At 37.1% G+C, this 15,773-nt stretch overlaps 1 protein-coding gene and 1 long non-coding RNA gene across 13 annotated transcripts; both read right to left on the bottom strand.

The window, feature by feature from the left end:
• Window positions 1-4,160: 4,160 nt before the first annotated feature.
• LOC113333892 (DELLA protein GAI1-like) lies at window positions 4,161-6,232 on the bottom strand. Of its 3 annotated transcripts, none has more exons than XM_026580258.1 (2): window positions 6,068-6,232; window positions 4,161-5,987 (listed from the first exon to the last, which is right to left on the bottom strand). In XM_026580258.1, the coding sequence occupies exons 1-2, from the start codon at window positions 6,127-6,129 to the stop codon at window positions 4,556-4,558; spliced, it is 1,494 nt and encodes a 497-aa protein (XP_026436043.1). In that variant the 5' UTR covers window positions 6,130-6,232; the 3' UTR covers window positions 4,161-4,555. The 3 variants fall into 3 exon arrangements, with proteins under 3 accessions (XP_026436043.1, XP_026436042.1, XP_026436044.1); XM_026580259.1 differs by having other exon boundaries at window positions 4,637-4,917; window positions 4,994-6,184; XM_026580257.1 differs by having other exon boundaries at window positions 4,161-6,184.
• Window positions 6,233-7,722: 1,490 nt separating this feature from the next.
• On the bottom strand, window positions 7,723-12,303 carry LOC113334149. 10 transcript variants are annotated; one of them, XR_003352562.1, is made up of 9 exons: window positions 11,693-12,303; window positions 11,003-11,138; window positions 10,785-10,937; window positions 10,072-10,171; window positions 9,735-9,962; window positions 9,451-9,636; window positions 8,898-9,347; window positions 8,666-8,777; window positions 7,723-8,082 (listed from the first exon to the last, which is right to left on the bottom strand). It is a non-coding gene; the product is annotated as an uncharacterized LOC113334149 (long non-coding RNA). The 10 variants fall into 10 exon arrangements; XR_003352565.1 differs by lacking the exon at window positions 10,072-10,171 and having other exon boundaries at window positions 8,898-9,147; window positions 9,279-9,347; window positions 11,693-12,300; XR_003352568.1 differs by lacking the exon at window positions 10,072-10,171 and having other exon boundaries at window positions 8,898-9,142; window positions 9,279-9,347; window positions 11,693-12,300.
• Window positions 12,304-15,773: the final 3,470 nt, after the last annotated feature.

Below are 15,773 nucleotides of genomic sequence, written 5' to 3'. Positions count from 1 at the left end.
TGCCAGTGAGCTATTTCATCATATAAAAACATCTTGAACCACCAAAAACCCCAAAATAGCTCTTAAACTTGACATCCAAAAAGATTATGATATCCTGGAGTGGGGATTCATCAAAAAAGCTTTTGCAAAACTAGGCTTTCCATCAATATTTGTGGAATATATCATGCTATGTATCAAATCGGTAACTTACCCGATCAACATCAATGGCACACCGTATGGATTCATTACTCCTACCAGAGGCATTAGACAAGGTGATCCCATATCTTCCTACATATTCATTATATGCGCGGAAATTCTATCAACAAATCTTTCCAAATTGGAGGCAAAAAAACTGGTTCAAGGAATCCGGATATCAAAAAATGCACCCCCCCCCCATCCTACACCTAATGTATGTTGATGATTTACTCATCACATACACAGCTACCCAGGAAAGTAACAACCACCTTCAGAGAATTCTTCAATCATACGGTTCTTCAGCTGGTCAAATTATCAACGCAGGAAAATCAACCATCATTCACCGACCAAGACTACAACAACAACACATAGATACTCTTCACCAATCTTCTTCATGCCAACCACATCAATTCCACCTATATACTTAGGATTTCAATTCAAACACGGGAGGACCTCAAGTCACATCTTTGAACCACTACTCCAGCGATTGGCACAGAAAGCTCAAGGATGGATCAAAAAATGCCTTACCCATGCAGGCAGACTAGTCCTAATAAAAACCTCATTAACACTAACCTCAAATCACCTCATGCAAACACAAATTTTCCCAATGCATGTTCACAAACAAATTGATCGAATCACTAGGAAAAAAAATTTGGGTCATGATTCTTCGGTCCAAAAACTTCACCCATTAGGATGGAACAAGCTAAACAAGTCAATAGTAGAGGGAGGGATGGGCATCAGGGAGAGTAGTCATCACAATAAATCTCTTTTCATGAAAAAAATTGGAATATTCAAGACCAACCACATTCCATTTGCTCAAGCCTCTTCAATGAAAAATACCTCGACCATCAGCCTATATTGCAAAGTACAATTTCAATACCTAGTACTGCAAGCCCGTAATGGAAACAAATGGCATCTCTCGTACCAACTATCAAAAGCATATATTTCACCAAATAGGAAAAGGTTTAGGTACACTATCCAAGCTAATTGGATACCTCACTTTCAAAACCTTGATCCAATCCAGTGCGCTCCTATTCAATATGTCGCAGAATTAATCGACCCCATCTCTCATAACTGGAATCACGATCAGCTAAACATCCTACCCAACACTGCCACCCAACATATTATAAATATCCACCTTCCCCTTAACAACATCTCAGACAAAATTATTTGGCCCCACTCTAAATCTTGTAAATACACCACAGCGTCCGGGTACGGCTGTCTAATCCAGCAAGAAAACAACTCTCTCCCACTACCTCACCCTAAACCCCTTCCAAACACAAAATTCTTATGGACCTTACCGTGTCCGCCAAAAATACGGCTTTTCTTGTGGAAAGCTATAAATGAAGGTTTGCCAACCTTATCTCTACTTCATCACATCAATCTCTCCACTTCCAATCTCTCACCCCGTTGCAACTCTGATCCTGAAACAACCAATCACATGTTGATTCATTGTCCGGTGGCTCTGTCCTGCTGGAACACTCTCTCTAACCACATATCAACAACCCAACCCCAAGGTAACCACCAACCAATTCTCATAAACCACCAAACAACCATTTCTCTATTACTGCAAACTCGAGGTAATACCTCTTCTATCACATCCTGTTGTTTCCTCTTGTGGTCTCTATGGACAACCAGAAATGAGGTAGTATTCAATCAGACACACTCCACCCATGACGATATCCTGGCAAGATCTTTCGTACAACAACATGAATTTGAATGGGCAAAAGTGACTTCCCCTCCAGTTCTCCCCGGGGAGCTTCCTTGCAGATTGACAACAAACATAACAAAATCTTCTACAACCATTCAAGTGGGTTGGAATATCCCAGCATCATAATGGTTTAAAATAAATACCGATGGAGAAGCAAGAGGCAACCCGGGAATAGCGGGAACAGGATTCATATGCAGGAACTCAAGAGCGCACACAGTTTTGGCTATTGCACAACCTCTAGGTATAACCACAACGCTAACGGCGGGAACATGGGCCGCAGTGATAGCAACCAGAGCAGCAAATAAAAGAAATTGGACTAAAGTCATATTCGAGACGGACTCGGAAAATCTCGTGCACTTCATTAAAACTTCAAAGGAAGCTCCATGGTATATCTCTGCAATGATTGAAGAAATCATACATCGAATGCGTCAAATCCCATGTTGTGTTATTCAACATAATTATAGAGAAGGAAACCAAGCAGCGGATGGACTGACAAACTTTGCAGCTGACGACAGCCAAGCGAGAAACCTATCAACATCAATTTAGGAACAAACGAATCCGGTTTTTCTTAACCAAATTCTTTTGAGCGACTCTACGAGAATCACATTCCCACGTGTAAAAACAATTTAGTTGGTTTTTATTTTATTTCATGCTTCAAAAAAAAAATCAACATAAAACGACAAGAAACAGTAGTAATTTATAGTCAAATCCATTTACTTTAAAATGTCTCCCCGTGCATCTTCTTAATATTAGCAAAAGTGTCCGCGATTCCTCTGGAGACCGCTTATATCCTTCGTCATGGCCGTGTATTTTCTTTTGTTTTCACTAAAAAAAAATTCAGGAAGCAACCGGCTTTGAACTTGCTTGGGAAACAACTTCTTCTCCTCAGTACTCGAGCACCAATGAGTACGATAAGCCACATCCAACTCCATTAACAAACGCTGGAGAAGCATCCCGTCCAAACCATTCTCATTATAACATTCAGTAAATTCAGTTAAAAACTGATCCTCCTTCTCAATTTCAACAAAAAACAATAAAACACCCTTGAGCAATAGCAGAGTCGTATCGATATCATCGGTTTCTCGATTAACCAACGCAAGAACAGCACCTTGAAACTCCTCTTTGGCCACATACACAACTTCACGAAAGTAACCGAACCCGACATCGTTGAAGTTTCCTTCGAAGAATATAATAGCGATCCAAATAATTAAAACCTCGAGAAAGCTTAGTTACCATGACCTTGTGATTTTCCCACCGCTTAACGAGTTCTTGCAACATGGATACATCATCAGGCTTCTTCTCCCGAATAGATGGTAAGGTCCTGTTTGGTATAGTTTTCAAAAACAGTTTTCTGTTTTTAAAAACAGAGAAAACAGGAGAAAACGCGTTTGGTAAGGACATTTTCAGAAAATGTTTTCTATCTGTTTTCTGTTTTTAAAAACAAAAAAATGAAAACAACAAATTATTGTTTTCTGTGTTTTCTCTTTTTTTCTTTTCTTTATTCTTTTCTTCTTTTCAGAACAAAGTAAGAGATGGGGAATGACTGCAAGTGAGTCATGGCTAATATCACTATCTCTTAGACGAATCTTTACATTTGATCCGATTTAGTTAGTTTTCCTTGTTTTCAAAAACAGTTTACCAAACAATTTTTAGAAAATGAAAACAAGGAAAAAAGGGTATGTTTTTAAAACAGTGGAAAACTATTTTTGAAAACTGTTTTTCAAAACTATACCAAACAGGCCCTAGAACTTTAGAGGAAAAGTAATTGTTATAAACATCTTGATACCTTTCGTAAAGCTCTTTACATTCATGTACGCGATATTCACATATCATAAATTGTTGAGTAAATCTTACCATAGTTCGGTGGTGATTCAGGAACACCTCCTTCAAGAATGCTAATCAGCTTTGAGATCTCATTCTTGATCGTAGTCCATCCTTGTTCCATCTTGGTTCCCATTCTGAACCCTGAACCCTAAAACACTAAATACTCGCGCACAAGTATAGACGAGAGAAGGAGGAAAACTATTTATAGATACTCTAAACAAATTAGGAAAGCTTCTTTTTATTTCCCAAACTTTAGGGAAACCGAAAGGGCTGATAAAGAGCGGCATATAAAAGCTATTTATCACAAACTTGAAAAAATTCCAGAAGAATACTGAAAAGTTAACCATGGAGGAGGAATCATCATCCATCGTTGATTAAGAAGTTAACCTTGGAGGAGAAATCATCAAACAACACGGTATGTAATCATCAATTAAAGAAAGATATTTTCCAGTTATCTTTTTGAATGATTTCATCATGTTAATTTCATTGTAATACAGGGATACATGTTTCTTCCCCAACGTAGTACTCGTACAAAAAGTCGCTCACGGAAACTAGAGACGGAGCTTTGGAGACGGAAACAAGAGACAGCCATGAAGCTCCGGGAGGAGCAGCGGCAGAAGGAGGAGAGTGACCAAGGGATTGTGGAGGGAAAAGGTGAGGTTAGGCTGTTCAGCTATGAGGAGTTGATGGCCTGGAAACAGCGAAAGCTTGTGCGACTGTCGGAGAAGACGAGATCGAACAAGAAAAAAATAGATTCCGATGAAGAGGAAGAAGTATCGGACGAAGAGATGGGTTTACCTTCAGATGAAGAGATGGGTTTCAATTTGTCTTTCGGGTAAGTTTGATTCAGCACTTCCAACATGAAGCTGCAACAATCGGCTTGGATTTCCAGCCAAGAACCAAGCAACCCTTTTCTTCCACAATTGTGTAACCTTCACACACATTGAGCTTCTCCAACCATTGCTTGGCCTGGGAAATTATCTTTATTGGTGCTGGTTGAAAACCAGCACGACTCATCCTTCGACGCCACTGGTCAACCTTTTCATGCCGTTCAACTCTTGCTGGCCCTTCACAGCTAACTATATTCTTAATCTCTTCCGCAAAGTAGAATTGTTCGATCTTAGCACGTTTCGTATGGTACTTAGGTAACATTGTGTCGAGAGAGTCAAATATAGCAGAGTAGTAATGTAGAGCCTCCATAAACCTGCCTAAGAAGAAAGGTCCATTATGGCTTGAATCTTGCTCAACTAGAACTAAAACTCTTGGACAAAGTTCATGAATTACCTGGAGTACTGAATTAAGAGCTCCTCTACTCTCTTTAACCACACAATGCAGCTGCAGGATGCTGTTTACAACAACAACTTCACCTTCATAAAGATTGAAGTCCTCTTTCTTCAACTTCTCTAAGTTGCTTTCTACTAGAGAGAACTCAAAATTTAATCCCAAACTGCGCGCATAAACCTCCAACTCCTCTCCGATAGATCGAAGATGCATCGTGGAATTTCCTACACCGGTTATACGAATACCACGTGGTGGTTCCCCAGCACGGTTAGCAAGGCTATCGATCAACCCGTGCCATTGAAGTCCATATTGTAAACCTAGAGTCATACCTAAGTCTACAACATGAACAAAACTCTCTCCCTCGAAGGCTTCCAATATTGATAGATTGGCAACAAAATGACCAAATTGAATATGTGGACATATCTCATAAACAAGGCTTAAGGCTTCCTGTTTCTTATCCAACGATTTTGCCGATGTTGAATCCGAAGTAGTGACAATGCCAACTGCCCCAAGTGGTTGAACCAACGACAGACGATCAGCAAGACCTTGGACGAAACAAGAAGAAACTCGTTGAAAAGAAGTCCCGAAAATTTTAGCATTATTCCGAAGTTCAGATAATAAGGCTGAAGCATGACACCTATCACGGCAAGCAACTGCCTCGGCACAAGAAAATAGCAACTGAACCAGTTTTATTCCATCCTCGTTAACTTCTTCATCTCTATATTCAACATCTCTTCCAATCATTGCAGTCGCAGCTTCTTCCATGGCTTCAGCAGCAAAGTACCTTTCCTTGTAAGTTGAAATGTGATCACGAAATTGGAGTCGTGGCAAACTAATCAAACTAGCACTACTGTCGCCATGGTTTATCGAACCGTTACTACTATTACTTAAAGGAGTATCGTTACTTCCAATAGATTCTTCGCTGTTGGGTGTCTTTCTCAATCTCTTATGGCTCATTTTGGGACTAGCAGAAGCGGAAGAGGAGAAAAGGCAATTGCTGTTATCCAATATAGAGAGGTAAGCTGAGATAGGATAGGAAGCCATAGCTGAATGACTCATGTCAAGAAGATTACTTACCTTTTCTTCTTTACACTCCATGACACTCTCTTCTTCGTCTTCATCATCATCGAAGAACTCATGTCGCAAACATAAATCACTAGTGGGAGTCATCGATTTAGAGAACTTCATGGCGATTCTTTTTTCCCTCTGAAAGATATTCAAGCTCTCAAAAATCTATATATACACAAAAAACTAACTTTGACGTTGTGAATCGTACTATGTTAAGTGTTTAAATATAGCAGGAAATATACTTTTTTTTATCAGAAGTCACAAGTGATGGTGAAACGGCAAGTCGTTGAATCTTTTGATCCTTTTCATTATACTCCACTAATAATAGAGGCAAAAAAAATTAATGAGTATTTTTTGTATGATTTGTCCACCAGTAACAAACATAGGAATTCCATTGTTTGAAGATGATGACATTATCGTTGACACCTGACCAGGATCACCTAATCTAATGGATGTCTTTCAATTGATTCTTTTCACATTGTAAAGATTTTCCTTTGTAATAGTTAAAGAGTTTAGGACAGAGGTTTTTATATTCTAGCTACTAATATTATTTAAGGAGTAGCCGTTGACACTTAGACACCATTGCCGGCAATTATCACGACACTAGAAAAAGACACAACACAAGTTACACAACACGAGCAAAAGGAAAAGGAAAAGAAAAGTAGGATCCAACTTGATTATTTAGCCGTCCAGATAAAAACATGGATATTCTCTTGTAATACGTCCAAATAGATTCCACATTCAACGACAGAGGAACATATGCATTCTTTTTAGGCGAAATAATCGGGTGGTCCATTTATATTTGAGACCACAACAGTTTGGTCCAGTGGGAATAATGATTTAAAAATATTAAATGGACTAGAATACTCTTCCGTGTTAATTCTTACTTATTTTATGTAGCAGTTCATTTTATCTGATGAACTATCAGGGTTTTTGTAGATCTGAGTTCCTTCCGTTTCATGAAAACTGTACACTTCATTATATTCTACTAGATTTTCTGTCCGTGCGTCGCTCGGGCATTTTTTTCTTTTAGCCATATTTTTGATTAGGTGTAGCTCGGCTTCGGCTTCGCCTCCCCCCGTCTCGATGCATTTTTGATTTGGTTTTGCACGGCTTCGCTTCGCCCCGCCCCGTTGTGAATTTTTTATTAGGTGTTGTGGGGCTTCGCTCCAACCAGTCGCGATACATTTTTGATTAGGTGTGGTTCGGCTTCGCCCCACCCCTTTCCTGATGCATTTTTTATTTGGTGTGGCTCGGCTACGTCTTGCCCCTGTCCCAATGCATTTCTTATTTGGTGTCGCGCGGCTTCGTGTCACCCCGTCGCGATGCATTTTTGATTTTGTGTGGCGCGGCTTCGGCCCGCCCCATTGATTGGGATTTTTTATTTGGCGTGGCTCGGCAAAGATTTATCCTAAAATATCATTCCTGGAAACTAAAAACCCACTGAAAACGATTGCGCATATCACTTTCCTTTGCAATACTTGGAAATCAGGAAACATGAAGTAATAAAATTTTATGAATACCCTTATTGGTTAGTAGTGCCAAGATATCTAAAACTGTATAAAAGAAGTTTCGAATTTCATTGAACTTTAGAATGGATAAAGTTTGTGCCTGCAAAGTTTAGAATAGATAAGGTTGTGCCTGCAAAGTTTCATATATGACTATATGAGCAGTGAGCACCTCAATTGCTTGTTATATTCATATCAAATATATTTCTTTGTTCTCTTCTATTACAGTTGAATCAGTGATACTTCTACTTGATTCTCTTCTTCTTCATCATCTTCATCTTCTTTTTGTCCTGCATCATTTGAATCAATATCCATGCTTGCATATTCTTCCGAGTGACAATAGTCGACAGAACTTGTACATGGGGAATCCTTATCTCTTATTTATAACAGTAAATGGGATGTACTCGTCGTCATTGACACGGTGGAAACATCAACATCATTGGAAGATGCATGAATACCAAAATCCACATCTATTAGAACCCTTTTTTTCTATAGTGTAATTCATAGTCACCCTCGCTGTAAATTAATAAAAACGATAAGACTATGAGATTATAATAATAAAAATCAAATAAGAAACAAATGGAAAAAAATAAAACGAACCTCCGATGGCATCTAGCACCACGGGTGAGAACAGTAGAGAAAAAAACTTGAGTTACATACAGTTAACTAAAAAAAAATTGATCACAAACTCTATTTGCACCGAGAAATTATAAGGGCTCGCTCTAGCACATTTCCTCCTTCATAATTCCAAGATCCATTACTTACACTTCATAATCGGTGTACACCTGGTCTAACATACTAAAAATATGTATGTTACTTAGTAAAGAGTAGCCCTAAAACAGAAAACTACATAATCATAACACCTTTAAAGTTGAACTATCACCAAGATAGCTTAAAATTACCTATCGATCATAACGCAACAGACTCTTTAAGCTATGAGAAACACTCCAAACAGTCTCTAAACTACTAATATATGCTGGAAAGCTGAAATCCAGAAAGCTCCAAATACTTTCCAATACAATATAAAAAAATTGTGTTTAGCCTTATTAAAACAATGATGCAGCTAAGAGTTCAAGAGAGTGCTGGGGAATCAACATACCAAATTAGGCACACAGAATGTTCACTGGTTGGCTGCTTCTTCTTGATTTACCCGTTTTCTTATAATAATACTTGTATGTGCCATATGCTAAAGCATTTCTCCCTCTCACAACCTACAACATTTGAAACTGCACATCATTTGAAATTCTCAGCGGCTAATATTCATATGTGAGATTAGTTTTTAAAATGAAATATTTGAGATACTGATTAAAGATTGTAGGAAGATTACGTACATTCTGCAAGTACTCTTAAATCTCCACCTTTATTATGTTATTATATAATTACCAATAGCAGGGACTGCCATGCCATTTGAAAGTTCAAGGTTATTGGTAATAGATTTCACCCATATAAGGTTTTATGTCCACAATTCAATTGTACCACCTTATATGCACACGCACCAATTCCTGGGCAGTACCTTGAGCGAGGAAATCACTATGGACATCTCCATCGTAATTTCTGCAAGTCCACACATATCCACCTTCGCTTTTTAGTGCATATGCCACCATGTCATCGATTAGACGATGCTCATACATAAAACTCAGATTTTCCATCAGCTACTATTAGAGGATAAGTTTAATGGAGTTGTGCATCAAAGATGTTACATGTGTACTAACCATATGGAATTATCTTAGAACTTATCCTTCTAGTTAGCTTCGTATACCTCCTGGAAGCTATCCGTGAACCTGAAATTTCTCCCATGAATATTGCATTAGCTCCACGTATTGTGAAATGATAACTGCTAAAAAATGTAGATCACATCCAAGTCAAGTAGAACCAAAATTGTACCTTATGCAGCAGAGAGTGAGATCACCATTTTTACTCGATTGAAACACTACAACAGTGTTTTCATATATGCTCTGCGCAAAACAAAGCAAATTTGGGGAAGCCAAAGTATATTTGGTTACTTTTTCCTTAGTTTAGCAGTTGGGCCTATGCTGTTTAGCAGTCTTATTGAAGAGATGCCGCAAGAAACTGATGAGTAGTCACGAACACAAAACCATATTTGAAAAATGATCGAACTTGACCAATCAAACAAAATTGCAAGTATCAGTTCAGATGTAGAGTGTTACCTGTGGTATTTTGTGGACTCCAGACACATATTTAACGTATCCGTGCGGAACGCTTGGGCACAGTCCATTTCGGCGCCAATATTCATTGGTCAAGTCCTAGAGCATATACACGGAGAAGGTGGGTGCATTTAGATCAAAACGGAAATGTTGTTGTGTGGTTGCTAAACTGATCTGCTAATGTAGAATTGTGCATGGATCCGCATAATTCTGATTCTCTTGACCCAGATCCTGCAAAAATATATAAACCTAAGTATATGTAGAAATTATTAGTTACTTATAATCAGCCAAAGTGGCATCCAAGATTTCAAACTGGCAGCTAAGCCATAACTCCACATACATTTCTTTTACATTTTCACAATGAGCAGGATATTCTCGAGAAATTAAATAAAGTGTCAGGGAAGACTTTCATAGACCTCACTGTTGCATACAGCACAAACCTGCAAGGCATAATTTTGTAAATTAACCAAGGAGAATAAAAATGAAGTTTGAATTTGTTAAGACCACCACCAAAACTACTCCCACCCAGAACCACCAACAACGTTACCCAGATACACTACTATCTTGAGGCATCCATAACCACCCATATTGCCAGCAATATTCACAATATTATCTACTTCACATCCAACTTGCCTACTACAATACTATACCAAGAAACTTGAAAATGCAAATGGAGGATGTGGAGGGACTTGTGCAAGCAAAATTACTATATATCCTCATAATATATGAGAAAAATGAATATTTTGTTATATTTCTACAAATAGTTTCACTGCATTAGTATGGACAACCTTATATGCTTTATAAACAGACTAAAAGTGGGAAAACCCTAGACTAAATCAATTTAAAAAATGGAAGAAGCATTACTTTAAATGAGATTCTAGCGAACTCTCAGAATAGTTTATACCACAAAAGTACCAAAGAAATAGATAAGGTCGAACACTGAGCCATATGCAGTGAAGGGGATTGATATTTCAGGTAAAGCAACAAACAAATGAGAAGCAGCAAGATTAAAAATGGCTTACTTAAGGATTCAAAACATTGAAATAAGCTTACCTGTCAGCCTCAGCGTTGTTGATCGTTGATGGAGCGTCAACATCTGATTCATCCAAAACTATATACCAGGTTGATTTCTCGAGACATCATCAAAACCCTGTTGCCAGTGAAAAAGATAGCGACCACCCTTTTCGCAACTGCAACAACATGCGCCTAAAAAGACTAAATTAAAAAAAACACCTACATGGATCCCAATAAAAATTCAGTAATGAAAGTACCCAAAGAAGCAGCAATGTGATTGAGCAAAGGGATAAGCCAAGGGCCGGAAGTCAGGTCCAGAACTGTATGCACAGACAACACTTGTCCAAAACTAAACGCAATTCATGAACTTCCATTCATACACCCTCCAAAATGCTTCATGCATTACATGAGAAAAAATTTCAGTCCGGCAATAGACTTGGAAGATCTAGGACTTCATATTTCTAAGTAACAGACATGAGAGGAAATCGAGATTTTCACTGAGGAAAAAGACCACCCAGTTGGTCCAAACAATAAATTATATAGAAGCGCACAGTCTTAATGATTTTGATATACGTAGTTCGCACCATGGAGTAAAACAGGCATTCATATTTCTAAGTAACAGACGGGAGAGGAAATCGAGAATTTCACCGAGGGAAAAGACCACCCAGTTGGTCCAAACAATAAATTATATAGAAGCGCACAGTCTTAATGATTTTGATATACGCAGTTAGCACCATGGAGTAAAACTCAAATAAAACTCATCCATAAGACATAATTTCAGCAACATATATATGTTATTTGTTATCATTTATCATGTTTGTGGGCTATTATTGAACTTGATTGTGTTGTCGTTGGTGATGGTTATCTGGAGAAGTAAACCCTAACTTACAAAATAAAAAACTGAGTGTGTTCAATAAAAATAAGAACATGTGATGAAAAAATCGTACCTGATCTGGATTACGTATTTGTTTCAGGCTTTTCTCCCTAAAACCCAACTTCACTGCAACTGCAACCTTCCCTGTAGAATGAAACTCAAAAAGAAAAACCCTACAGAGACGTAATAATGGACATGAAGAACAGAGAGATTAAAACCAATCAAAAACAGGCATTCAAAACATGAGTCGGATCAAAGACGCGGGATTTTGAGATGAAATAATAAGAGATCAATGGTTTGGTTTTAGGGTTTCGGCTGTATTTTTTCTAAATATATGAACCCTAATTAATATATTTATTTCTCAAGACATCATCAAAACCCTGTTGTTACGTATATGTGCCTTACTTCTTGGATCCTGTTAATCAATAACACAATGAGAAATCAAGAAAAGGAAAGAGGCGAGAGATGGAGGGTTTTTAGGTTTTGTTCTCAAGACATCATCAAAACCCTGTTGCTACGTATATGTGCCTTACTTCTTTGATCTTGTTAATCAATAACACAATGAGAAATCAAGAGAAGGAAAGAGGCGAGAGATGGAGGTTTCTAGGTTTTGTTCTACGTTTTTTTTTCTCTCGATTTTTTTTATTATTATTTTCCTTGATTTTGTTTTTATTTTTCTCGGATAAATTTGTTAATTATGTAAGTAGAAACCATTTTTTTCTCTCCTTTGAGGAAAAGTGGAACTGAGCAATTCTATGAGTGGGTGAGGGTCACCATTGAAGGAGGAGGGAGGTATTCCTACCGTGCGACGTGGGGCCTCATATGACTTAGGTTTTTAAAGGAGTTAGATTAGATGAACTTCACTACACTTCATTAAAATCTACACAATTTCGTTATTAAGAACAAAAAGTCAGAGTTCATTCTTTCAAATTAACTCCTGATAAAAACCTATATGAAAACAGAGTTCATTCTTCCGAGTGAACACCTAATAAAACCTATATTAAAACGGAGTTCATTCTTTGAAATGAAAACACATCAAAAACAAGAGATCATTCTTTCAGATGAACTCCTGATAAAAACCTATTTGAAAACAGAGTTCAGTCTTTCGAATGAACTCTTGATAAAACCCTATATGAAATCAGAGTTCATTTGTCTAAGTGAACACTTATCAAACTAAGCAGCAGATTTGAGTGCATTACGTTCGATGAACTTCATCGTCTTCATCTTCATCTTCAACAACAACAGAATTTAATCTTTAAACATGAGCAACAAACAAAGATCATCATCAACACGAAAAACATCAAAAATCAAGATTTTCAATACGAGAAGCAAACAAAAATCATCATCTTCATATTCAGCACGAGCAGCAAATATCGAAAGGACGAAGAAGACGAAAAAAATCAAGAAAATAGATCTGAGATGAAGATTCAATATTATATTACTTTTCTTCATCGTTTTCTTCATCGTTTTTTTTTTATCATACACAGCATCAGAATCTTCAAAACACCATCGTCTTCATCATCAAAACAACAACAACATCTTCAAACAGAGTTCGTCGTCTTCAACAACATCTTTATCTTCGTCGTTTTCATCATATTTATATGATTCATCGTCTTCATCATCTCTGCAAATCGTATTCATCATCTCTGAAAATCAAAAACGTAGAAAAAACACAAATCTACATTGTTTTTTTGCAGCACCAGAAAAAGAAAAAAAAATGGAAAGGAGAAAAACTAGATCTGAAAATAAAGATGAGAGAGAAAGTGAATCTGAGAATGAGATATTTTCTACTGATTTTTTGTATATATTTTCTGCCACTACAAACTGACAATTACATCATCCATGACGTCACCCTAGGACCAAACCATAATTCCTATGACCAAACAGTAATATATATTTTTAAAAAGGACCAAACAGATAGTTGACTAGGTCAACTGGACCAAACTCACTCTAATATATTATTTCTAGGATTAATTGGTATTTCCTACTTCTTTTTAAGCAAACTTCGTGAGGCGTCACGCATACTAGTATCATCCTTCTCCAATATGTGTATAACATATAAGCCATAAGGAATTACATCAATTTTTTTTCCAAAAAAATGTTGTTACCGTGAATAACAGACGCAAAAAAGGTTTGTTGTATGGGAAAATCGGGAATAGGTCCTTTTTCCACTAATATGTTTGGGAATCTATCCCCCATAGCGGAAAAATTAAGGAATATGTCTTAGAGAGAAAAACATATTAAATTGTTAATGTCCCACATGTGTGGGTTAAACGTGTGCCTAATTTTACATTTTTATCTTTGTCGTCTAAATGGGAATAGATTCTTTATCTTCTATGTAGAGAAACAGATCGATAAAGACTTAAAGGGGAAATCGAGGCAGAGAGAAATCTCTGATATCATCGTTAACCTCTCGAAGCTTGCAATCAGATGCAAGTTTTAAATATGTATTCAATTCTTTGATCTCTTCATCTTCTTTTAACCAATGAATGAAGGTTACAAATTTTAAGTCTACGAATTCGATATCATCTCCGTCAAAAAACCTCTTGTTGCCTAGTTGTAGTAGGGTAAAAACTAATTTTCGAAAATGGTAAAATAGGGTTGGTTGATGAGAAACAAGTCTAAACCCTAAACAAATATATTGCACATGAGTAACTTATATTCGAGAGATCAATATGTACAATTCTGGACTAAACCAAGAAATGGTTGTCCCGGTCTTGCTTCAGTCACAAAGGAAGGAGAATGGTTGATCTTTGTGAGGAAAACTGAGAAGGTGTCGAGATCAGTATGATGAAATTTGTAAGGTGTGGTTGTTTATGACTATGTATCAGAAGGTAGAACTTACTTGCAAAATGTAAGTTATATGTTCTCTATTTTTTCTGGATACTTGTGTTAATTGTCTATTCCATAGATTAAAAATCTATTTTATATTAAGTCATAGTCGAACACCCTGATCTCGTAGGAAGTGGAGGTTGTGGAGTAGTGAAGAAGTGGATATCATGTGCAAGTGACAGAAACCGTATCCTTATTGTTGAGGCAGAACTGGACAATGGTGCACCCACTTCTTTTCTACTCATCAATTATCCGCTCTTCATGTCGCTTTCTCATAATGAGTGTGTTGCACACCACATGTTGTAGGCCGCCAGACCAATACCCCGATAAACATCCCCCATTTGTGACATTGTTGATGTCTCGAGTAAGAATATAAAAGAAGTTTACTTGCTCAACTCGCCTGACATGCATGACTAGGTTGACCTGTATGACTATAGGTCGGCAAGTTATGTTGTTCGGAACATGTTTATTCCAACACCTCTCCTTGACATCATGGTACATGAAAAGTGGTTATGAGATGTGGAGAAAAAGATGTGGTGATCCAATCAACTAAGTATGTGATGTTGATCATGCATGTAAGATCTGCAGGTTTCGACCAATCACATGCGAGTTATGCTGCAGGTAGATAGTGACAGGTCAAGTCTCATGTTGCTTGCAGGAAAAGCACTCAAAGATTAGTACGTGGTGTTTTTGATTGAATAACTTATGTTGTTAGGTTAATTAAATGAATCTGATACATGTTGAGTATCGTTCATAATGGACGATGTGGATCACTCGCAGATTATTTAAAATCATCTGGCACGTGCAGCTCACATGAACACTCCCATGTGATGTTTATATACTTTTTAAGGGAGCTCAAACGGCACTCTTTGATCAGACATTGAGAATTGTATAGGTGAGCTATGGACAATTTGATTATTCCATCGAGAAGAGTGGTGATAGGTACAATAGAACCTCCATATATTGATACTCCATATATCAATAATCTCTACATATTAATAAAAAAATTATGGTCCTAACTTGGGCTAGTTATAAATAGTAATAACCTCTACAATTTAATAATAATAGTTTTTTGCGGTCCCACCTTAAGGAATTTACCTCCATATATCAATAATTGACAATATATTAAAAAAATATAAATCTTGTTATATGCATTTTATCATTCATATAATTTCTTTTCCTAACATTATATGATACTGTTATTTGTTGGAAAGAAAATAAATTGATGATTTATCTTCTATTATACGTTATAGTACTATTTATAGTTGTTGAAAACATCAAAAATTCTCTAATATCCTAACAAGTTCCTAGATACGTACATG

Source organism: Papaver somniferum, unplaced genomic scaffold (genome assembly GCF_003573695.1).
Source record: "Papaver somniferum cultivar HN1 unplaced genomic scaffold, ASM357369v1 unplaced-scaffold_135, whole genome shotgun sequence".
Classification (NCBI taxonomy): domain Eukaryota; kingdom Viridiplantae; phylum Streptophyta; class Magnoliopsida; order Ranunculales; family Papaveraceae; genus Papaver; species Papaver somniferum.
Note: the sequence above shows the minus strand (reverse complement) of the source record. Positions and strands in the feature narration are given on the sequence as shown.

Coding starts and splice junctions, on each gene's coding strand:
- LOC113333892 (XM_026580257.1), bottom strand. CDS start 6,178: ATGAAGTTCTCTAAATCGATGACTCCCACTAGTGATTTATGTTTGCGA.